The sequence below is a fragment of the Pyxicephalus adspersus genome, chromosome 1 (assembly GCF_032062135.1).
Source record: "Pyxicephalus adspersus chromosome 1, UCB_Pads_2.0, whole genome shotgun sequence".
NCBI lineage: Eukaryota > Metazoa > Chordata > Amphibia > Anura > Pyxicephalidae > Pyxicephalus > Pyxicephalus adspersus.
This window is the reverse complement of record NC_092858.1, coordinates 139,305,510-139,331,388: the sequence shown is the minus strand read 5'-3', so window position 1 is coordinate 139,331,388 and position 25,879 is coordinate 139,305,510. Positions and strand designations below refer to the sequence as shown.

The 25,879-nt window shown below is 38.2% G+C and overlaps 1 protein-coding gene across 1 annotated transcript in view; it reads right to left on the bottom strand.

Annotated features, from left to right (window-relative positions):
- Positions 1–25,633, bottom strand: part of MLXIPL (MLX interacting protein like) — a 62,162-nt gene extending 36,529 nt beyond the window's left edge. The window contains exons 1-3 of the mRNA XM_072428874.1: positions 25,335–25,633; positions 1,602–1,708; positions 200–279 (exon numbers count right to left, since the gene is read on the bottom strand). Of these exons, the coding sequence (XP_072284975.1) occupies positions 200–279; positions 1,602–1,708; positions 25,335–25,573 (426 nt within the window). The 5' untranslated portion in view covers positions 25,574–25,633. The remainder of the gene's footprint in view (positions 1–199; positions 280–1,601; positions 1,709–25,334) is intronic.
- Positions 25,634–25,879: the final 246 nt, after the last annotated feature.

The window sequence follows — 25,879 nt, the reverse complement described above, 5'->3', positions numbered from 1 at the left end:
ACTGTAGTCTTCTTCATGGAAAAATAAGACATCCCCTGAAAATAAGACCCAGGGCATATTTTGGCATTTCAAAAAATATAAGAGAGTGCCTTATAATCGGGGAAACAGGGTATGACAAAATCCTCTACTAAATAAACCATGTATCCAACATTTAACGTCAGTCATTCTTTTACTTTCATGGTAACTCATTCATTTATACCTCTGGTTTACGGTGATCATCTCCTGATCCATCCAAAGGCGTCACAAAGCCACAAACAGGGGTCTTCCTCTTCTCCACATCTGTACGAGCAAACAGATGAGTCATCCGCACATGTAAAGATTATTTACAACTGACAATTTCAGCAGACTACTAATTGTCTTTATTTGAAGTTATCAAATCTTTTATGTGTAATAGTTCAAAGCAACAGATATAAAAAAAATGTATAAACACATTAAAAACAGATGTACCTAAGCTACGCAGGATCCCCTAGTCAAGGCAATGAAAACAGATGGTTTGTCCTGTTGGCTTGAACATCAGCAAATAATTTCTTAACCTCCCTAGGGGTAACCCAGAGTGTGACTCGGGGTAGAAAAAAGTTGCTAAAAGCAGTAACCCCGAGTCAGACTCAGGTAGTAAACCTATGGGAGGTAATAGTAAATACAGCCTTACCTGATCCGCCGGCATCCCGTGCCGTCCATCGCCGCGATCTCCGTCTTCTTCCTTCGGCCGGCTTCTGCACCCGACGAGTCACCGGGGAGTTCGCGGTGACATCTGTGCGTGTGTGAAGTTGCTGGCGGGGCGGGAAATTCAAAATCCATTTGTGTTGCATTCAATACAAAATAACTGTATTGAATGCAATACATTGGATTTATATGTGTAAAAGAATTTAAAAAAAAAATAAAAAACATTTTTAAAAAAATATAGATTTTGTAATTTATTCAATTTAATATTTTTACATGATTTTGTGTTTCATGTGTTGTGTTGTGTTTATACTGTAAAATAAGTTTTCAAGAAAAACAATGTACCGCTTTTAAACATAAACCTGAAAAAAATGAACCTCTAGGGAGGTTAAAGCAACCCTGAGTGCTCACATCTTTTCAAGTTTTACATGGTACCACTGTTGCCTTGCATCAAGCATATGAGGTTTCTGTGCTGAAGGATGGGTATCTTTTTTGGAAGTTTTATTTCTGTTCATTACCCCAATGGGGATATTTTTCTCACTTCCTGCCCCTGCGATACCAGGACAAGAAATAGCAGAGCAGTTTTAGGTAGGACAGCAAGACATAGGGAGCAAGTTGGTTCCAATGTTTGTCTGTGTCAACGTTGAAGAGGGTAAATCTCCCCATCAGGGACAAGGCTAGCAATAAAAAGTTAACAGAGCCTCTGAACTGTCCCTGCTCTATCCAGGTAAAAATAAAATAAATACATAAAATGATTATTTCTAGCAGACAGATTTTATATATAAATTTTTATATACATATATATATATATATATATATATATATACACACACATACATACATATACATACACATACATAGATACATACACTCACGATAGATATATAGCTAGATATATAGAGAGATAGATAGATAACAAAACTTTTCTTGTATTTTCTTACATTGTAGGTACCAGGCTCTCCAGATAGCATTGTTTAGACGGATCTTGTCTCTCCAAAGTAGTCTTAAGCCTTTGAAATTCTTCCACTTTGGAGACACCAATTTGCCACTAAAAAAAGGTATTAAATGTGATTTATAATGCATCGTAGTAAACATTTTTAATAACATATTCAAAAAACTACAGGAAATAAACTGGTTTGTAAGCCTAATGCAGATAGTCTGCCATCCTATGCATAATACGGTCAGATATACAGTATTAAAAGGGATCCATCTGTAAGGCTTTAGGAATTCTTAAGCTATTTACACACATCAGATGATTGTCGGTCGGGATGAACAGTCATGCCTGTCTCAAAGGACAAAACAGTGGGGTGCTGTTCACTCACATTACCTACTTCCTTCTCCATAGGACATAACATGGCTCTGTGTTATGCACTCTTTTTTGTTCATCTTCTGTGTTATGCACTCGTTTGTTCATCTTTTACTGGAAATGATGAAAGATCTGCAACAGTAATCTGACATCTGTACGAGGCTTTAGTCAAGAACCGATCTCAAATATAATATCTGACCTTATCAGTCCAGGCCATACAGCCAGCTAAACAATATAAACGGTTGACTAAAAGAATGCTTTAAAATTTGATACAAAATAATAGGTAAAACGTTTGGGAATAGTAAAGATGGGTAAAAATTTTGTAAGGAGGAAGTTGTTCAAAAGTGCTAAATCAAAGACTGTAAAGTCAGGTGACTTGTGTTAGGAATAACACGAGAAGAATAACATCTATATATATGAGGACAAGTAGAGTTTACCAGAGGGCAGGAGAAGTGAAAGCAAATTATGACACCTTAAGGATACAATCAGAAGCTCACCCACGGGGTTATTAGAGGGCAGTTGTAAGAAATAAAGAAAAGTTACACCCTGCATGACTATATGTATTTAATTTGTAGGGGTTAAAAGGGGGGCCTTAGGTTAAAGAGCATTGCTAACATTGGGGTCATGGGTTGGAGGACTTATTTTATGGGTTAAGGTAAGGGTAGGGTCTATATTTAGGGAGATAGGAACAGTAGAACATGTAAATGAAGTTACTAAAATCTCATGAAACCTTCACCACTGTTATATAATTCTAGAATCTTTTTCATAATTGCTCTCCTGCGTTGTCTGACTGTCCCAAGGAGACGGTAGGCAGGCTTACATTATGCAGGTATGTGCCGCTGTTGTCTTTATGAAGAAGCTGGTCCGGAGCAATGCTGTACACCTGACATTGGAGTGAGTGCACGTAGACACAAAGTGGCTGAAAGAGTCTGGCGGACATCAGCAGAACTGAGATTCCAATAATGTTGGGAAAAAAACATGGCAAGTGTGAGAATAAATAGTGTAGCAAACAAAATGTTGTCCAGTTAGTATTTATAAATACTTTCAGTATTATGATTAAGTTGAGCACTGTCTACATACGCATGTCAGATGATTCTTTTCCCATAATCGCCTCAGGGCTGATATCGGGACGAAATTTTGGCGTGTGTACAGCGCTCATCATCGTTCATCCGTCCTGGCGGATCCACGAACAATCGTAATGGAAGTGAAGGGGAGAGAGCGTAGCAGGGTGCCGCTCCGTCATTCTCCCCCTTCCCACTCTGCTACATTAAACAGAACGGCGCTGTGTGTACAGTGCTCATTCAGTCTTTTGTCAATCGTGAAAGATCCTTTCTAACATCAATTATTGAATATGTGTACATAGCCTAAGGTTTAAATGAAACACTTAAAAAAAACCATAAAAAACTTTAAACCAAAACCTCCTGCTTATTAAAGTGATCACCTTAAGGGACTCACCTGACTCCATGTTTTTAGAACAATATATGGAAGCCACGGGGTAGCCTAGATCATTACCATAATCAATAATAAACATAATGATAATATTTTTTTCAATCCTTCCATTTCTAACCAATATGTAATATTCACCAATAAACACTGTGTTATACACGGAGACAATAGCACACAAACACATACCGCTTTTTTTTTTTTTTTTTTTTACAACCACATGTGAATTTTGCCTTTTAGATATAGATCATTTACTATCATTAATTCATTAATATATATTTCTGTTTTGATTCCTATTTGTTGCCATATATAGTGTACCTTATTAGGAATTAGAATAGTTTTGGAATAAAAGCTCACCATCTAACAGCCAACATGTATGTAACCTAAATATAATGTAACAAAATCTACAGGTTGCAGTGAAGTTTGTTGCTACTAAAACAAAGATGATTGACAATGAACAGCTCAGCAGCCATCAGATAACGCCAGATACACCGCACCTTCTGGCTCATGTCACTTGGATTGCTAAGTCTGTTATTCATCCTATTTGCTCTGACTTGGCGGGGCTAAGAACTCACTTCTACTCCTAAGTGGTGCCTAGTGTCTATTCACTCAGCATTGCATCAAAGGAGGAAGGAGAGTAAAAGTCTATATCAATTATTATTATTAAACAGGATTTATATAGCACCAACATATTATGCAGCACTGTACATTAAATAGGGGTTGCAAATGACAGACGAATACAGACAGTGACACAGGAGGAGAGGACCCTGCCCCGAAAAGCTTACAATCTGGGATGAAGGGAAGTAACACACAATAGGAGGGGGATATGTAGTGGTGGGAAGTAGTGGCCGTTTGAGTGCTCTTTTAAATAGGCAGAAAGTAGGAGCAAGCCGAATAGGACGAGGAAGACCATTCCAGAGAGTTGGGGCAGCTCTAGAAAAGTCTTAGAGTCGTGCGTGTGATGAGGTTATGAGTGAGGAAGTCATTAGCAGGTCAATGAAGGAGCAAAAAGAGCGGATGGCAGAGTATTTTTTTAACCAGGTCAGAAAAGTGGGACAAAAACTGTGGAGGGATTTAAAGGCAAAGCACATGAGCTTGAATTTGATTCTCAGATGAAATAGAAGCCAATGAAGAGAACTACAAAGATATGCAGCGGAGCGGAGCGGAGGGAAGGAATGTTACAGTAGTCCAGAAAAGAGATGATAAGAGTGTGTACAAGAAGTTTGGTGGTCTCTGGGGATAGGTGAAAGTGACAGGACCTGAAAATGTTCTGAATATGAGGGGTGAATGAGAGGGAAGAATGGAGGGTGACGCCAAGACAACGTGCCTAAGGTCAATGGACCTTAGTTTACCACAAGCGGGATGTGCCTTTTTATATAAATCTATAGGCATGTAAGATGCAGTTTAACAGCAAAAACAGCCCATAAACATCTGTTGCGGAGCACAGGCTCACTTTAGGAACCAAAACTGTTTCTAAAAGTAGAGAAGTGGAGAAAAAAAAGCGCTACCTTTCTGACACTTCTAGTTTCAAATACAGTGGTCACCAGAACAATAGAAAGAATAAATCTACCTAGCAGAAATAAAATCTGACAGCTGTTCCAACTCTGTCTTCACCATTCTATCCATACTAAAAGGGTATGGATACACCTTAATATTGGGAGGTAAATATTCACTATAAAAAAACAAAGAGATCCCTTATCCCTTAAAAGAAATCCCTTATCTTTTATGTCAAGTAAAATTTAAAGCTGGGTTATGGTTTAAACTGTGTGGTATCACTTTTTCCTGAATTGCGCATCTGCATTATAGAAAGTGGAAAACGTTTCTTCTGTATGTAAACTTATCTGTACCACATGCTCTTAGCTCCGAGGTTAAATTTATTATTTTACAAAGTCACATTGACTTGAGATTGATCACATGAACCTATATGGCTGTATGACAGGAAACACCATCTGTACTTGAGCTATCAAATGACTAATGTCTTCAATATTACCAAGCATAAAATGACGTTTTTTTGTAAATCTGTTTGAATTTTGTTTCTTTACATTACTATTAGAAAAATCATTATTAAACATCAGAACTTGCAGGGAACCCAGACATATTTTTCTGGGCTGGGATGGTTTATATGAATTGGCAACGTAGTCCAAAGTACCAGTTAACCCAGAAAAGTATATTGTGTAGTAGGATCCCACAATAGTAGGTCAATGCTCCAAATAAGAGGCTCTTTGCCCTCAGATGACCCCCAATTAAAGAGGACCTATCACCAGAATTTTTACTTTACATAAAAGGGTAGACAACCAATTATTTTCTTTTTTGTGTGTGTGTGTGTGTGGGGGGGGGGGGGGGGGGGGGTAAAAAGAGTAAATCCCCAAGCTGCATGCAGAGCCCCTCCTGGGATACATATGTCATGCAGATCAAGCATGCGCAGAAGGAGCTTTTTCTCCAATGGAAAAAAAAATTCTGATCTGAGCAGTAAGATCAGCACCCTTTTTTCCCCCATTTACAGCAGGCTACATCACTGGATCTCACACCGGCCCAGTGCCAGACTGGGTGACATAGGCAGAAGAAGAGGAAAAGAGGAAAAGAGATGGCGGTGCCCAGCGCTTGCCCCGGGATGAAGGCGGATTACTGGACAACGCAGGACCAAATCCAGGAAACCTGTGCAGGGATTAACAGAAGTAAAGGTGGGGTTATTTTTGCCATAAAAGTGTCAGATGATGAAGTAATTTCTAGTATTAATTACAAATGTACCACATCCCACATAACCAATTTTTAAAATTAACAAACAACAAACGGGACTTTAACGGCACATATAAATAGATTAAATACCATATATAGCTCTATAATGTTTCACCATCACTTATTTATTGTTATAAATAGATTTACAATCAAATTTATCACCTAAAAACCTTTAAACATAAGCAAAAATATGCCATTTCATGATTGTGTCATTCTTTCCTCGACGTGTTTCATGGATCTAGTCCACTTCTTCAGGAGGCAATCCTCCTCATAGGTATGTGATCCCCTCAACAATAATGGCATTGGAGACCAAGAGGCACGAGCAAGGCCAGCTCCCCTCCGCCCGTTTGATTCCCGTTCAAAGCTGGAAACTTTGACATATTTGACCACTTTTTTGAAAAGATCGGCCACTGAAAAAGTGGACTAGATCCATGAAACCTGTTGAGGAAGGAATGACACAATCATGAAATGGCATATTTTTGTATATGTTTTAATTGTTTTAAGTGAAAAACTTGATTGTAAAGCTATTTATAACAGTAAATAAGTGATGTTATTGAAACATTTTTGAGCTATATAAGGTATTCAATCTATTTATATGTGACGTTAAAGTCCTGTTTGTTGTTTGGGAATTTGAATTTTTTTTTTTTAGTTTTTTTTTCTTTTTATAACAAAAGTTATATAAGATTTGGTTTGCTGAATTGGTAAATCTGATTAATGACAGTTATTAAAATGATCCAAAAAACATGATCTCCCCAAGATGAAAAATGGGGCCATGAAGTGGTTTGCATGCATGATGAGACTTTAACAAAGCAGATTATATAAAGGTTGTCAAGTTGGGGGGCATGGTTTACTACTTTAGTGTTTAGTAGAGTAGCAGAAGGCTAGAACTTATGGTAAATCTCCTTCACTGTAATAGAGCCCTAGACAGCTGGATAAAAGTTCTAATTCTTTCCCACTTTTTGAAAAAAAAAGCATGGGGAACTATGCAAAGCAGTTGTAAGTTCCTACCTGATTTTGTAACAATAAAAAAAAAACAAGTTAAATATTATGTAAGAACACAAATATCTAAAACATTTTCCCTGTGCAAGGCTTTTAGACAGAGAAGTGTTCAGGTTTTTCAGCACTAACTGCTGAGCCATCATCCTCTTCTCTTATCAACAGAAAATTTCCTGTTTTCTGACAAACTAATGTAGAGTGGTAAAACCATATGCTAAAGTTAATTATTGTGTTGAAGTGGAAAACGTGTTTGTCTAACTCTGGGTCTGTCCTAGCAACATTAGCACTGATGAATATGTGGCTGGCTGCCATTTCTGGCACTGATAGGACCGATGACACAATCTGACAATATATTTAGTACAGGAAGTAGCCCCAGATGTACGGAAGACTGATACTGGAGTGTGCAGAAGATATATCTTTCCAGGTGCATGGTTCACATGACCTTTTATTGCTCCATAGCACGGATAACCGAAAAATAAACATTTATGTTTTAGGAGGACCTCCAGGTATAATAACTTTTTACTATTTTAGTATAACATTATGAGAAATCTTCAACAACCAGATTGACAGAGCTGGAGGATAATGGGACCAAGGAATGTGCAAGACACTTTAAAACTGTGGAAGTCAACTTGCAGGACCACAAGTACATTGAGCAATGCATATTTAATATAGTATTTGTAATTACTTACATTACCTAAACTCCCCTGCAAAGTTTAGTAAATCCTGGTAAAAAAATTAAAGCTGAACCCAATTGCCATGACCTATGTATTCTTGTCACACTGGATTGGGCTTCAGATTAAGTAGTGCTTTAGCAATGACAAGTGGTAATAACTAGTATAGTGGATTGAGAAAATGTGCACACCATAAACCCTGTGGAAATGCCCAAACCTTTTACTTCATAGTGCAGTATTTCATTTTCTTGTTTAATGCCGGATCACTTTGTCATGCATGTAATACAAAATAGACCTAGTTTATTAAAGCTCTCTGAGGCTGGAGAGGATACACTTTCATCAGTGAAGCTGGGTGATTTAGAAAACCTGGAATGGATTTCTTAAAAAGTAATTTGTTATTTACTAGCAAATGTTTTGAATCTTGGACCAGATCCATTCCAGGTTTGCTAGATCATCCAGCTTCACTGATGAAAGTGTATACTCTCCAGCCTTGAAGAGTTTTAATAAATCACGCCCAATGAATTAACAGCATTTTAAAAAGGCATCCCTCACTCAAAAGTGTCAAATAGACGTTTTCCTTCTCCTTGATGTCATGTCAAAGATCCACCAGAACAATACAATGAATACTCGAATAACACAGATGCGCGCTGTACATAATCCAATATTCTTACTTCTATCTCATCAACTCAGTGTTCCCCAAGCATGCCTTAACCTCCTACTAGATCCACAATATAATTGTGATTGGCCACATAATCATATGAAGAGTTCTACCACTGCTTGAGACACCTAGTACCAAGCAACCATTCATGTCTGGTAGAGCCATGGGACCAGATAAAAGAGCCAAGTCTCAATCACAAACAGTGCATAGAGAACATAAGTGGGGCAACACTGGTATGATTAATATAGAACAAAATGAATACCAAGGAGATTTAGTATCAAGAACCGGTCCACTATTGGCAGACACATTCAGGTATATTTCAAGTGGTGGTACAAACTATTTATTCAAAAATCCTTTAATTACATGCAGATTGTTCTTAAGGAGATCAAAGTACAGATGTGCCAGGTCAATAGGAAACTTGCTGTGCTTGAGCTCTTCCTTCAGGATGTAATCCAAGACAAAGATAAAGAAACAGATGAACTTTATGAGGTTGATAACAAAGTAAAAGCATAGTCCAAACCTGACAAAGTCAAACAAGTTATTTATAATATCAAGAGTAAAAGGTATATCCATAGGTAACTGGCCTGACATGACCAGAAACTACACACCCTTTACCGATGTCTATAATATTATTATTAATAATAATAATAATAATAATAATAATAATAATAAACCGTCATTCCCTGAAAGTGAGTTCACTAAAAAAATCCATCAACAGACAGCATAAAGAATGCACCCAAGGGTAAAATTGGTTCTCAATTTTCAAATAAAAGTTAGGAGAATTTTGGAGTAATATACCGTGTGAACAACAACAATACGCATGCCATCTACAACATAATACAGAGCAAAAATGTCCACAACTTATCAACCAATGAAGATTGCACAATTTGGCACAAACCAATGCAGTGTTTACAGTCCATCAACAAATGTATGCAGTGTTTTGGCCACGACTTCCATAAAACATAAATTGGGTGCACCACCGTCCCCTAATTTTGGATCGAGAATGAATGGAAGCGAAAAGCCTCCTGGGATACCTACGTCAAGCATACCCGAGCAAAATTCTCACTGTGAGTTAAACATAAACAAAGCAAAAAAAAAAAATCTTTATGGAGCCTAGACATTCATTACCTACTGGAGCAAGTTGTGTTTTGATATGCAAAAAGAAACAACTGCAGAGTTTGTCTTGGTCATTAAAGAGCTTTAAGAGGCTGCAGAAAGAGCACAACCTCAGCTGTGTTTAGCAAAAGATTTCTTCTGCAAATCATGCAAACCGTCCCACTCCAAGCCCCTGTCCTGCACAGGAGCGAGCAGGGAAGCCCTGTTTGTATCTAGGAGGCATCCATATGGATGTCCTTAGCCTGAGGACTACCTGAAGTAGAGGATCTCCATCAATATTTGAAATTGTATCTCTAGCCAAAACATTTTCCTTGAGCTTTGGATTGGTGGAAGAGTTAGCACATTTGGGGGTTGCAACAACTGAAAAATCCTAGAGTAGAAAATAACCAGTTTTAATTTAAAGAGCCAACAAAATCATAATGACAGTAACAAAGTGAAGTAAACAGCTGTAAATATGTCCATAAGACTCCTATTACTTCACTTGAAAACTGAGTTCCAGGTTCCAATCTGTTTCTAAACTTTTGAGTATATAGAATAGCGTGACCACTCATTTCCCATGTAGATGATCCCTACACCAATCTGGGTCCTGCGGTGACTAAGAATCAGCTGGAGAAATCACAATGGCCAGCGTGTGGACCTGCCTTCCCAGGATGAGCAGCGCAAGGAGTCAATTTGGTTCGGGGCCAGGAGCTCTATACACAGCTTTACAAAACAAGTCATTATACACAGGGGCATCTATAGAGAGTTGCAACGTGTGCAGCCATAGGAGGGCCCCATACCCTCCTAAGCCATAAGGAGCCTCCATTGGGACCCCAAGTCAGTTTAAGGGGGACTGAATAAACACATGTAAGACTTCTGTCTATCATGATCCTTTCCAATGGCAAAAGACTGAAAGATGCACGTACGAGCACTGTACATACAGCACCTATTTGTTCTATGTAGAGCGGCACCCTACTGCGCTCTCTCTCCTTCACTTGTATTGCAGTAGTTCATCATTCATGAATATAATAGAATGTAATAATGAACGAGGTAGGAAAACCTCTGTACACATATCAAATTCTCGTCCAATACAAGCTCTGAGGCAATAACCGGACGAGAATCATCTGATGCGTGTATGTAGCCTAAGTCAGTTTTACCAGTATTTACCACCCTGAAAGAATTACCCTAAACAAATATTATTTTGAATGCAGTGATTTTTTGGTTTCTACAGAACTGGTGCCCCTCCTACAAGTTTGAGATGTTGTGTATATCTTCACTAAAAATTTTTTAGAAAGTTATTTCTGACTGAGAAATATTTATGGGTAAATATTACTGGGAAAAACCACTGCAATGCCCGTGTTCACATTTCATTATATACTGTATTTGTATATTTTGTATTTTGTGTAACTTAAGAAGTATGTTGCTTTCTTCATGACAATAGGAATGTAAAAGTTTTGCGTATTCCTGTTGTGGTTTTAATTCTTCTTAACATTTACCCTCTTTATCTGTACATACCGTACATTCCTCAAATTGCCTTTTCCCAATTTCATAATGTTTTTTAGGAAACACTTGAAAATAGAACATAATGTTGCTTTAGGATTTACTTTACACAGAAAGAACACGTTTTGTACATTTACCCAAATGCATGTATTCCACAGCAACTCATATGGTACTTATGGGAGAATATACACAATCTCAATGCATCTACTACAAACTATAGATATAAACCCAAAAACTCTGATAAATGCAGACAACGTGCAGGGACAGCAGTACTAATCCACATAGCTTAATCAAATTAGGGAATTTCTTATCAATTGGGAGGCATGGTGGCTCAGTGGTTAGCACTCTGGCTTTGCAGCCCTAGGTTCGACTCTTGGCCAGGACTCGATCTGCATGGAGTTTGCAGGTTCTGCCCATGTTTATGTGGATTTCCTCCAGGCACTCTGGTTTCCTCCCACATTCCAAAAACATGCAGTTAGGATAATTGGCTTCCTCCCAAAAGTGACCTTGGACTGTATTAAAGACATATGACTATAGTAGGTAAGTGATGATGAAGATTAAGGCTTAAAACAGGACATTTATTTGTATTGAATTTTGGCTTATTACACAGCAATACTTTGATTAAAAATTATAAGGTGTTTTTCCCAAGTCAATTGGCTCTAACCCTTTAATGTCCAAACTTGTAACAGAATGGGTGGGCAGGAAAATGGGGGCCCTATTGGAATAGGAATTTCCCCTTCAACAAAGGGACTTCAAGATACCTGTCCCCTCACTCTGAGGAATGAATACAGTTCCCTTACCTAGTTTTTGAAAAGGTAAAAATAAATTTTAAACAAATCAGAATTCCCAGAACTACTTAGATAGCACCGCCTTGAAATCTGTCTCTTTAGTGGCAGGAGTCAGTGTGTTTTTTGTGATTGACACAGAGTTACATTGCTTGAATTCTAGATGATCTTTTTTTCAATAAAATACTTTTTCATGGTGTGTATTTGGGCTTTCAGTAAATCTAGGTTACTTTAACTTTTTCTGTCAATGGTGAAGGTGACTATCTTGAGGCCCCTTTGTTATAATGAGAACTTTCAGATTCCAATAAGCCCCATTTGCAAACTCCATCAACTATCTGGGGACAGGTTATAGGGATACGGTCATGTTTTTCCCTAATAGGCTACGTAACTGTTGATGTAGGTCAAGGCCCTGGTATAAACAGGAGGGGGGGGGGCATAAATTTACTGCCCCCTTTTTTTGGCCACCCAGGCTCCTCAGGGCTTGGGGTGTACAAGGAGGAAAGTTTACATGCTGTCCAACCTTTTCCAGGCCACCTAGGTTACATACCTGGGAATACACAGCAACAAACAACATATACAGCTTTAGGGTATTCCAAGCAAGGGTTTGTGTGCTAACTTGTTACAATGTTTTCCTGAGTCAGTGATAAACAAGATGTTTTTCCAAAAGCTGAGAATGCCTGTCCCAACTACAAAAAAGAACCCGCATGCCTGCAGTTTTTAGTTTTGCTGTATAGTTTTACTTTAACAGTATCATATATAGGAGGTGCCCGAAAATTCAGGCTTTGGAGGATATCATTACAGAATATCACATTTCACATCATACTACCAAATAAAGTTTTATGATGGAAAATGTGTTTTAAACAGACTAAAGGAATTTAGTTGATGACAGGTAATATGGGACAAAGTCCAGTTTCACATGGACAGTTTTCTCCCAAGAACAATAAGGTTGTATTACAAAGAACACATCTTTCAGTAACAGTGGTTCAATTTCAGGTTCACCTGACCTAAAGAAACATTTGTTTTAAATTAGCTCACCAAACTCTAATAATGAGGCTGGGTCCTGACTAGTGGTTTTTAAACATTTACTGTCAAACATGTGTAAATGCCTGTGCAGGTGTTTGCAAGCAGCTGCAAAACAATAGCACAATGTTTCCTTTAATTTTATTAATTGAAACCTAAAAGGGTTAAACCATTTGCACAAGTGTTAGGAAGCGGCACTAATTCAAGTCTATAGAGATTACAAGGAGGGCAAACTTCTCCTGCATGCTATGTGTATCGTTCAAAAAACATGCAGCAATGTTGCCGCCTTTTACTGCCTTTAATCAAGTTATAATGAACAAATGATTATAGTCCAATGGTAACTATTTTTTGCAAGTGGTTTTGAGTGGTAAACCACTAGTTTGGCCTTAACAGTAAAAGTGTGTTGACGGATACATTGTTTTTCACTGGACCTACCACTGAGAGATGATGTAAGCTGCTATGTGACATGTAACAATTTGTGCGGGAATTAGATAACTGCATAATCATTCTGGGTCAAGAATTCACAAGGTATTAAAAGCAGAGGATTAGAACACTGGACAAGAAGTATTTTTTAAAAACAGGTCAGCAATGAGAATTTACATAATCTCTAAGTGAAAAGTTTACTTTAAAGTGACCCTGTTCTTTAAATGAATACCCTTGTGGTTGAAACACAAATGGAACATTCGTCCCAGACGGAGCTCAGTTATGACCCATTTATTGTAAATTGTCACCTGGACTATTTGGTTGAGGTTAGGATACAACCAGTGGGTTGTAGATCACTGAAGGGGTTGGGTGTTCTTCTTATGCTATAGCACACAATTATCGGTTGGCTTTATGAATTTACATAATACATAGTACAATATAATATATAAAATAAGTTTTTGGTTTCTGCACAAACTTGGAAAGACAATTTTTTTCTACAACAAAGCAAATGTTAAACAGAACAGGCAATGGAAAATGCATTTACTTCTTTACAGGTAACTTTATTTTTTGGAAATGTATTTCAGCAGAAGCCAATAACAGTGGAAAAAATGTGGATTCTACTTTTTGAAAATTTCCTTACTACCTTTGGATTTCTGAGCTAACACCTTTAAATCTACGAGGACGAGTATACCAGTCAGTCATACAGAAGCTGTTCAGTAATGGCAGCCATATTTCTCCAAATACAGCTTTCTATTAAACAAGTTAGCCACAGGGGCATAAAGGTAAAATCTTCATGGACCTGACCCAGTGTCCTAAATTAAGTAATACATGCCATGTTGTTTTGGATTTCTATTAGAAGTAATAAAAATCCTACAATTTTCTACAGTATCTATACTCTGGGCTGTTTGAATACTTTGTGCCCTGATGAGAACCTAAAGAACTAATACATCTGCATGCAAGGATTAGGAATGACAGGTGAAATTAACATTTTACTGATAACAAATTATCTTCAAAAACGTATTTGGATTTTCTGCATTAATAATTAAAAAAAAACTTGGGGCTACAAATCCATTATTTTAGAGGCAGACGTCCGTGTGTTTACATCAACAATATTTTCTCCAGAATTTTTTTAAGCTGGGTGGTAAAGAGCTGTAGGCAAGTGGCAGCCCCTGTATTGTGATCCAACTCTTCTGTAACCATCCATCAACAGCCAGCTGGTTACTGAAAAGTGCTGGGTGGTTCACGCAGCTAAAAGGGGCTGGGGAGAACACAGATCAATAGTCTGCACTTGTCATAACTAACATGGATTTTGCATCATTGGAAGACAAGACAATGGATTTACTTCTGAGGACAAACATAAAGAATATTTTCGAAAAAAACACTCCCAATGTAATGTAAAACAATAGCTTTCCAATAGCAAAAATTTTCCAAGTCAAATTTATAAATAAAATGACATAGATGCAAACACACAAACTAAAAGTGATAGTATCAATTGACTTAGTACAAAAACCAAAAAAAAAGTGTCAAAGCATTTTGGATGCTAATGAGTTTAATTTTACTGCAAATTAACCCCAGGACAGTTGTGTATAAATGTGTGTATAAAGGTGTATATAGTTTATCTTTAAAAGGGGTTTTGACCTTTTGATTTTTATAAGTCAACCTAAATGTTTGGTATTTCAACAAAACCAAACTGAGTCACAATGAGGACTATCTCTAGACAAGTGCTATGATAGATATTATATACTCTCTCTAAAAATAGGAATACTTAACCTTCTTGGGCTTTTTCCTAGATAACCATATGATAACTATCTATACTTATATCATGTGATTTTTAATATTTTCTCTAATGTACTTCTAATCAGCAATAGCTTAGCTAGCAAAATGATATTACACTGTAGGTCTACTAAAATGTATATATGAAAATATTACATTTATATATATTGATTAGCCTTATCATCTAAACCAATAGCACCAGTTTTAGCTGGGAAAGGGCATATTTATTCATGGAATTTTCAAGTAACGCTCACTAAAACACAATGAATGCACAACCTGTCATATCCAACCCCAAATGGGATTACCAAGTGTATAGGATACCAATTACCTGTGCCAATTCCTTGGAACTCTAATCCAATAAAACCAATGTAGAGTTCAGATATACAAGCATAGTTCAGATTATTCCCTATTGTCCAGATTATTAGCTATTGAAAAAATAATTTTTTAGTACCTTTCAAATGAAAGATGATATCAGAAATATTCTTTTTACTGTTAAAATTTTGTGTGTGTCTCCAAAGATTTAATGATGAGCCAAATGGCAGCCCACTCAAAAAAAAAAAAAACACAAAAAAAACAACTAAAAATTAAAACTTAATCAGAAAAAAACGTTTTTATGGTTTTCACACTCTTCAAAGAATAATTTGCTTAACCCCTTTTTTCTTTTACACCATTAAGTATTTTTTGCAAAGTCAATTTTCAGCACATTTACTAAGCTAAAATAGTAAAAATATCCTAATTGTCATGATTTGCTTTTCTTACTGAACAAACTAAACTGTGTTAGTAAATCAACCCCGAAAAATTACCAGCTTCCTTTCAATGGTTATATCCCAATCTCTGCTGTACACTTCAACCATAGTAGTGCACCCAGACTGCCACAGGAAGCAACTAGGTTTACCTCCTGGTCTTATGTATAGCAGCTGGGACCTAGGAGACTGGCGAACCACCAGTAGCGGGACAGGGACACAAAATAGGAGGTCAGACAGTCAAAGGTTAATAACTAGGCAATCCACAAATATTACGGAGCACTGGAGAGTCAGGGATCACATCCAGGGAAAACAGCCAGCAGTCATATACAGGATGCCAGGCAACCAAGTACAGGGAATCAGGCAAACAAGTGAGGTATAAGGCATAAGCAGAATTGGGGTTACAGGCAAAAATCCAGCCAGCTAACAATCACCTAGTCGGTAACTGGCAGAATTGGCAATGGATTCTCAAGTAGAAAGTCATTCTATGAGCAGAAAGACAAGTTTAATGCTACAAATCAAGGCAACCAGTGACTAGGGCCTGGGAAATTTATAGGACAAATGGTCATTGACTGGACAGAGGCCAATTCCGTTAATTCCGCCTAGGTGCACAATGCCAGTGAGAACAATGACAACACCAAGCACAAAGAGTTTATCGGGGGATGCTGAAATAGACACATCCCAGTGTAAGTGCACACATCTAGAAGGAAGCCAGGGATGCTGCAAAGCTGCACTGACACTGAGATACAGAAGAAAGGATAACTTAATAACTCGATCAGCTCTGGTTCTGCTGTCCCATGCAGGGCCACTTGGGAGAATAGACAGGGTGCACTACCACCCTCTGCTCCCCTTAGCATACCCCTCCAGCAGACCATAGGAGGGTCTTATCTGTCCGGTGAGCCTGTGCTGTGCCTCCTAACACCTAATGTACTTTTATAGCTACTATTCTTATTATATATTGCACTGATTTAATAAATTGTGAAGTGAGTCTTCACATATCCAGTTATCAATAAAATACAAAGGACAGCAAGATAGCGCAACCCATTAAAAAATATTGACGGTACTGTTACAATTTACTTCATAAATAAACCATAAAAACCAAGAGTTTCTCTACTCAACCATTTTTTTTATTTTCTAACTTCTGATTTAAAAGAACAACCGTTCAGATATGAAAAATAACAAATCATTAATCTAGTTATGAGATCATGTTAAAATATTAAAAAGATCGTGCACACAACTGGCATAAATTCTTTAATGCAATTCTCAAACTCAGAGAGGAAGGGGCAGTTCCACTGTGATTTAATGCTTAATTACTTCACAAGATCATGACAGTCTTAAGGTTAATACACTATGCAATATTTTTGATTGATTAGATGAACAATTTGACAGAATGTTGAAAATTAATAACAGAATTTTGCCAATTAATTATTGAAAATTGAAACCACTTTTTGTGTTATATATATACATATATATTGGTGAAAAGATCATATATCAACTGAACATTGATCAAGTGAATAATACATAAAATATTTGTAGCTGATCAGCTGAAGTACCATAGACAGCATAACATTATGACTTTATTAGAAGGGTGATTCATTAGTGTGCTGGGGCCCCTTCACCGTCCTGTTTAGGTTTGGGGTGGTTCTTGGGCCAGATTATATTAGTTTAGTTTGGTAAAAGAAAAGAAAATTTGGGTGAGGTCTAGAGACAAGATGTACACTTTTCCCTGGTTTGAAATGTTGTCTGAAAAGAATTAAAATCACTTGGTTGGTAAAACAGTTCACATATATGTATCACATACAGGGATATAAGGGTTCCCATGTGGGTCCTTGCATCTGGCACCTAGTCAGTTGCACAGCCTCCCATTCTGAAGTGCTGGTTCTTCGAAAACCCGTGTTTGCAGATTGAACACTGGCAACAGTGAGCAGTAGTGACTCCCTCACTGCCCTTATTTATTATTTATTGGGCCACCACAGGAAGAGGCTACATGTAGGAAGCCGCAACCGGATCACAAACTCACTGCCACTCTAAACATTGCCATACTGTATACCCTCGGCTGTTTGCCAACAGATTACCCTTAGAGGATTGTTAAAGCTGAATTATACAATATGGCCAAACTGCTAAATAAAGTTCATTTTTGGTCTATTGACATGGGTACAGTAATTACAATTACAAACATTACAGATTGTCCAAAAATAAAAAATAGTTTTGATTCTGTTATCTCCCAAAGAATCTATTGCCTCTTTTAACCCAATGGCAGCTCAGAGAAAATGTGTGAACCCTCTCCTAAGTTACATCAAACTAATACATTCCAAGATTCAAATCAACATTCCTATATTCTTGTAAGAGAAATGCATGAAATCAGGATTGGGTTGATGGGTTAGGCCAGGGGTGTCAAACTCAAATACACAGAGGGCCAAAATTAAAAACTTAGACAAAATTGCGGGCCGACCTTGACATTTTCTTGAAACAAATTGAGGAAATGTTTCCTTCTCATTAGATATAAACCCTTTTCATATGGAAACAAAGAGGTTTTGCTTCACATTCAATCTGGAACAAGCTTATAATAGAGAAAGAGGCATAAACATTTTTTTTTTTTTATTTTATTTACCAAAAAATCTGCCTCTCTCTCTATTTGTAGCCTTCGGAGTTAAATTTCAATGATAACCTTTTTGCACAGGTTAACAATAATAACAATATTCTTCTATGAAAATCCAACCATTCAAGTCCATGCCTTGGAGTAGCAAGGAAAAGTACAGCTGAGGGGGAATGCTGGAAATGCCAGACCAATGCGGAACTAAATTTAATGAGTGGCCCGCCGCTGAAACTCCCTCTTCATTGAAAAAGTGCCGCTACTAAAATTCCCAGCATTATTTGCGTCTATAAAACAATCCAATGCGGGGCCACGCATAGGCAGAGAGCCTGGTCTATAGACCCGAGTGATACTGGGAATTGTAGTAGCGGTACTACTTCAATGCAGCGGTGGGCCAGCTGCAGTTCATAGTTAGAAATCTTTTGGGGGCCAAAAAAAAGGACGTTGGGGGCCTAAGTTTGACACCCCTGGGTTAGACAGAAGAGGAAGCTGTCCTTGGTGCCTAAGTATGAAGAGGACACAAAGGACAGGACTTGCAACCCATGCTGATGAAATTATTTATTTTGTCTTTATTGCATTAGGTGCTAAAGGACCTGGTTCTAGTTTTGCACATTGTATATTTATTGTTTTGTGTAGTGGTCCTTTAAGAAACATGTCCCTGTTTGTAGACTCTAGGTTTTTTATCTTAACAAATATGATTGTTCATTGGCTTCTGACCCTTTTCAGATTTCCCTTAAACTTGTCCAGACTGGAATTATTGGATGTTTCTGCGTGTTGGCAAAAGTAATGTTTACTTCCTCTTGTGGGAAATTTGCTGACATACACGTAATTTTAGTTTACTAGATAGCTTTAATATACTTTAGTATAAAGAATAGAATCTAACAGATGGAAAGGTTTATAGGTTGGAATCACCAGGCTTTTTGGGCTGTCCTTGAATTCACCAATTTTTACTGACGAAGCTTGTGTAAAAGTTCCATGAAACTCAATATTGATAAGCTGACACGTTAGTTTTATTATACCATATTACACTTTCATTTCCTTCCCTTCTGTCCAATCATAGGATGTCATATGGTAAGGAAACCTTCCCTAGTGGGTATGTAGACTATAAATAATAAAAGCCTAACACTATCCAAAGACGTGAAAATAACAATGCTGATTTAAGGCAACAGAAATGGGACAAAAGACAATTAATTTAAAACAAGCAACCAAGCTTTTCTATTCTATTAGCTTGAAAAATCAAAGCAAATTCTGATTTTCTATTATATGCCACAGTTTCAGTTTTGCCTAATTTTTTGGTTCAAATCAGTAGGCAGAAACATGATCAAAGCATGCACTGGATATTCTGATCGGCATAGGAAAAAAAAGACAATTAGCCTGATTTCCACTCTATAGCCCCCCATAATGCGTTACCACTTTGAAAATAGTGAACACCTATAGGCCACAATGGAGATCAGTGCTGTTTGTTTCAAAACCCTGCTTGCTGCTTTTCAAGAGTGGTGATCACAACCACACTGCAAATCAATGATCAGTTACTCCATTCCATTGGATGGAATTTCCGATTTCCAGTTTTGTTTAATTAGAGTACAGAGGTCATTCACTGATCAATCAATGACCATAAAAAATACAATTGCTCTTTTGGTGATTTATTATATGTAAATTCCAAAAAAAGGTATTATAAAGAGGCCTTATAGATAACCTGTAAGACTGTTACATGACATCACAGTCTGATCACATTCATTTGAACCAAAGAAAATTAATATATTATGTTGGAAAGGTTTAGCCAGTCCATCCAATTGATTCAGATGGTGTTGAATGACCTTGTCTATGAGTCTGTATTGATTGCAAACCATTAGGAGTTACTTTTGTGAGCTCTTCCTAGAAACACTGCATTGTGGTTGCTAAAAGATTCACTTCTCTATGCACAAGTTTTTACAAACAAGTCCCTAGGCCATTCAGGGATAATCAGTGTTTCATATGCCTGAGGGTACAGTGTAAACAGAATACATTTCAGAAAAAGTAATGCTTCATTAGCTTTGAAAGCTCAGTGTTGTTGTCACCAGCATCTTCCTTAAACTGATTTAATCTGGAAGCAAAAGATGACTGTGTGATCAACTGTTAGGAAATTCCACAGGTATCTTTATATATAAAATCAGATGTATGCATGTATGTTCCACCATCACTCAAAAACGCATTGAGACATTTCAACCAAGCTTGCTATACGTTTGATTGAGACTCATGTGAATGCACCAGTCATCTTTGTACAGCTCTGTGGTACATGTCAGAGCTATATTTGGATGTGTGTATGTCATCACTAGAAAAAGCATCGACACATTTCAACCAAACTTGCTAGACATATGACTCAGGCCTATGTGAGTGCACTGCTGATCTCTGTGCAGCGCTGTGCTATATGTCAGAGCTATATTTGATGATCACTAGGAAACGCATCAAGGCATTTAAACCAAACTTGCTAGACATATGACACTGCTGATCTTTGTACAGCACTGTGGTGTATGTCAGAGGTATATAAATGTATAATAATAGTGTGTGACTGTGGGCGGCTGTGTCAGCTCCTCTGTTCAGATACTGATGGGTATAGCCCAGTGTTTCATTGTACGGCACTATGGTATATGTCATCACTCGGAAACCCATCAAGACATTTAAACCAAACTTGCTAGACATATGACTCAGACTCATGTGAGTGCAACGCTGATCTTTGTACAGTGCTGTGGTATATGTCAGAGGTATATTTGTATGTGTGTATGTATTGCTCAGTGACAGTGTGCCTTTTGCTATTTTTACATACTTTTTTTGGACTCTTTTACAAATTTCCGACCTGTAATAATGCCTTTGAGAAAACGTAAGGCAATTGGCCAAGTGCAATCAAAGGCAAAAAAAAGAATCAACACCACAGACAAGAAAATCACTATAGCTTTTTTTGATTCCTTTTCCTGTATAATATTGGATTGTAATAAATAAATACCCGAGCAACACCGGCTTATCAACTAGCATACACACAGTATAATATACATCTAGGGGTTCTGCACTTCTGCCCATGCTTTGTTAATTATACTATGTCTTGTACTGAACTGCTCCTATGTTTGTGGGAAGCTTGCTTGGTAGAGGGCCAGGGTTTTATTTCCTTGTGCCATAGCTGACCGCTGATGACGGCTGGGGAAATATTCTAAAGGCAACAGAGGAGGTGAAGAAATTACAGATCACTAAAATGAATGAAGGCCAAAGTAGTGAGATACTTGTCCTTATAGGAAGCAGTGCCTGAGATCGCACACTACAGATACACAGAGAAGAATTTCAAAGAGAAGGATACATTTCTCAGGGTACTGCTTAGGCACAGGTATTATTTCTAGATGATCCCTATACTTTTAGGGCTCTATTTATAAAACAAGGAATCAGATCATTCCCTCAAATATTTCCTTGTGGAAATCATCCAGATCTACAAGTCTCAATGGCAGTAAATAATTCCCACCAGGGAATGTTTGAGTGAAAGTCAGATTCCCTGTTTATAACTAGAGACCCCAAATTGAGTTTAAATTGCAATATAAAATATTTTATTTTTTATTTAAAGATTCCACAATTTCACAGCTTTATTTATGGATATGTTTATAGATGATATATAGCTGGAAATGTACAGATGATCAATATTTATGTTTGTCTTCATACAAGGAAAAGAATTGCTGCCTAAAGTAAATGTGTGCTTTTCCAATGCCGTGACAAGCACAAGGTCCATTTAAATTGGACCTTGAATACCACTTTTCTGCCAGTATTCACTCCACTCCAATACAAATGGCTTCATAAAGCATTTTTAAATAAACAGATCACCTTCTAAAAAGAAAAAAAAGCTAGCCTGGCCCCAGCCTCCAAGTCTTTTAGGTGTCACAGGTGATGTGCCTTTTAGCAAGCGCTAGAGGCTTGAAATTTCCATCTTATTACAAGAGGGCATTCTCTTGGGATCAGGAAGTCTCAGGTCTTGCCAGAAGGTACAGTCAAGTCACCTGTGCCACCTCTGGTGATTAGTTGCTAGGTACCTGGGGCTATCTAATGCCTTGTGATGGGCTCAAGTACCTAATGTTAAAGCGTATGCATAGAGTACGGAAGGGTTAGACCCAATACTAAGTTTTTATGGTCACCTTTGTCCCCACCGGGGGGATTCATCACCTGCTTGTCCTGTTGACCATTGTTACCATGACATAAAACTAAGCATAAACCCAAAATTGTTGTCATGAGACCAACAGGTAAAGAGATCTCTTAAATCTGGTGATGGCTGTTAAATATAGGCACTACTCTTTGGGGATATTTCCTCTTAGTTCCTGTTAGGTCCGGAAAATGGGAAGGGAAATCTAACCAGCAGGACACATACAGCATACAGTAACCTGATAGGGGGTTTAGCGATTCCCCATGCCACAGATTTTGGCTTTACATACATGGTAAATACATACTTTCAATTTCCAGCGTCTGAAATGATCTCAGTGATAATTTGGGATAGCTGACTGCTGTACAGAACGGCTGCTTGGCTATCTAGGAAGGGGGATGATGTGTGGTAGCAGCCCAATATTAAAATGAATAAAAGGTGCTTTTATTCATTTTATTATTTAGTTCTAAGTTTAAAATAATTGTCCTTTAATTTCTTATTACTGGGTCGTTCATCGTTTTGTCTTTAAAACTGCTCGGATCAGTCTGAAACCTTGTTATTATCAAGTATTTATATAGTGCCAACCTATTATGCAGCGCTTTACAAAGTCCATAGCCATGTCACTAGCTGTCCCTCAAAGCTCACAATCTAATGTTCCCAGGGTCATATGTCATTAACACAACCTAAGGTGAATTTGGGGAAAAGCCAATTAACCTAACTGCATGTTTTTAGAATGTGGGAGGAAACCCACACAAACACGGGGAGAACCTGCAAACACCATGCAGATAGTGTCCTGACCGAGATTCAAACCTGGGACCTAGTGCTGCAAAGGTCACGATGCTAACCACTGAGCTACCATACTTTTAAATAAATTAATTAACAAACAAAAAAAAACAGCCAAGCTTATTATCAGTGAATCAAACCAATCAATCAATTCTATAACTCAAATCTTTCTTTCCTGCATCCTTAAAGTATATCTAAAGGCAATATTTTTGCTTTAGATTTTTACGATAGCGTAGAGAATGGTTATAATGGTTTCTAGTTTAGTTCTTGAATTAAGGACACAAAATGAAGGTTTGAGGAAATCTTTCCAAAATGAAGAAAATTCTCCTTCCAGGGTCTGTTCACACTATGGCCCTTTGATGTATGCATTTTCCATGTATTGCATTAGGACAGTTCATCTAGTTAAATGGGATGCCAAAGCACAATGTGTGGACAAAGTACATATGGGGTGCCAGTAAGAATGAATGCAATCTAGTACACCAGTGCCTGACCTGTGCCTTGGTACATGTTGTATTGCATTTGTATACAATATTGCAACACAAACAGACCCCTAGATGGATGTTTCCAGAACAAATGTCTCTATTAGAAGAGTTCCTTGAACCTCTATTTCTGGTGACACCTGTAATCCGGGTTATCATCACTTTTATATGACGACGGTAACCAGAACAGAGGGAGAATGTTCCCAGACAGTAATAAAAACCTGACAGAGCTTCTTTTTTAATTATCCATGGAAAACTGGGATAGATTCACATTCAACACTTTAAAGGCTTTTCCTTGTCATAAGTAAAAGTTTATAAAAGTTTGTACCTGCAAAAAGCCTGTTACTGCTTTAAGGGCCCCTGGCAGTTCCCAGTTAGCACCAAGGAGCAGTAAATGCCATGTTTTAGCTTTACATTATTATCTACTGGCTAGATGAGCAATGTATTCAAATGTAACATATACATGCAATATATATATTTACATTCCTATTCTCATTAAAGTGGAACTCCTTTTTGTTCTGGAAGTTGTTGGAAAGTTCTTGAGGTTCTCTTACTGCTGTCTGTATTCATATTGCCCTGACCCCCATTTAACCAGATGTCACATGGACAAGAAGAAAGAGTAAATTGCAAGTAAGCCCAAACGTCACTGCATGATGTATAAGGAGAATGCAGAAAGAGGTTCCGGTGTCTGACCCATTCAACTGATCGAATGCTTACTGTGGCAAGGAATTGGGGACATCTCAACAAATGGTGTTCTTGGAAAAGGTACAGTAAGTATATTCACGATTCTTTCACCAAGCACACTTATATATGTGTAGACGGGGTCACTCCAAAGAAAACTTTTTAGTGAGCTAACTTTTCCCATTCTGTTCATAACTATTTGCCACCTTTTGTGGACCTAACCAACCTATGCTCATCCCAGGTCTGGGGACACAGCCCCATAGAAGTCTATAGGATTCCAATGCACAGGTATCATGAAGACATGGGGCTCTATGTATGAACATACAGCAGAGCTGTGGCCATTGGAAAGCATGCATGAGGGGTGGTGGACTGGATGGACAGGGGAAAACATAATAAAAGCATTTGTTTTAAACAGCAATTATCCTTACTACCTAGTTAAACTTTCATGGCCATTCAGTTAAATGCATTTCACATAGGTCAAGAAAAAAAGTGCAAACATGATGCCAAAAAGGCCCCTTCTTCTTCTTAGAGGCAGCGATCTCTCTGCAGAGGTCAGACTCCCTTCCCAGAGTCATAGCCTAGGCTCTCCAATCAGAAGTGAGCACACACATTTCTGATTGCAGAGAATTATCAGGGGGTGTGTCTGACCTCTGCATATAGACCACTGCTTCCACACAGCCAGTAAGCTTCCATTTCTGGGTCAGGGGGCTGGTATTTCTACTTTTTAAAGAAAATCAACTGTAAGACTTTAAAAAGACTTTTAAAGTTTTTCCTGTCATCCATCTTTACCCTAATCACACATTGTAGTTATGGGGGAGCTCTACCCCCCTCCAATGACTCACCTGTATGCCAGGCTCATGCACTCGAATAATCGGGTCAGCGTGGGATCAATGCTGCTTGCTGGGACATTACCCGGACTCTTTGCTTCTTTCCCCCGATGTCTGTCATCGTTATGGGGGGAAGAAACCATAAAGTGCCCGCTGTGGATAACCTGCAGCCGGGGTCGGAGCCCCTCAGTATCTGAGTCCGAGTCGGAATCCGGTGTGACCCCAGAGAGCCGTCCGGTGCTGCATCCAGCCATGACGCCCGTACACCCGAATAAATGACAGTGAGGGACACCCGGGCAGTGAAGACACGCCCAGCGCAGGTGCGCACCAATAACAACAAGAGAGGAAACCACTAACTGTAAGAGTCCTCCTATCACAAACAAACAGGCTTTAAATCTGCATAACCACACCCATTCCAAGTGTATCCTAGCAAGACACGCCCTCTTGCCGTAATCCTGTCAGGTAAAGGTTGCGCCTGCCATGGCAGCCCTTCTTCAGAGCTGTGTAGGTATGGCAGCCTGGAGGGAGGGCGGCATGCTACAACTTTCCTCAGTGTGCAG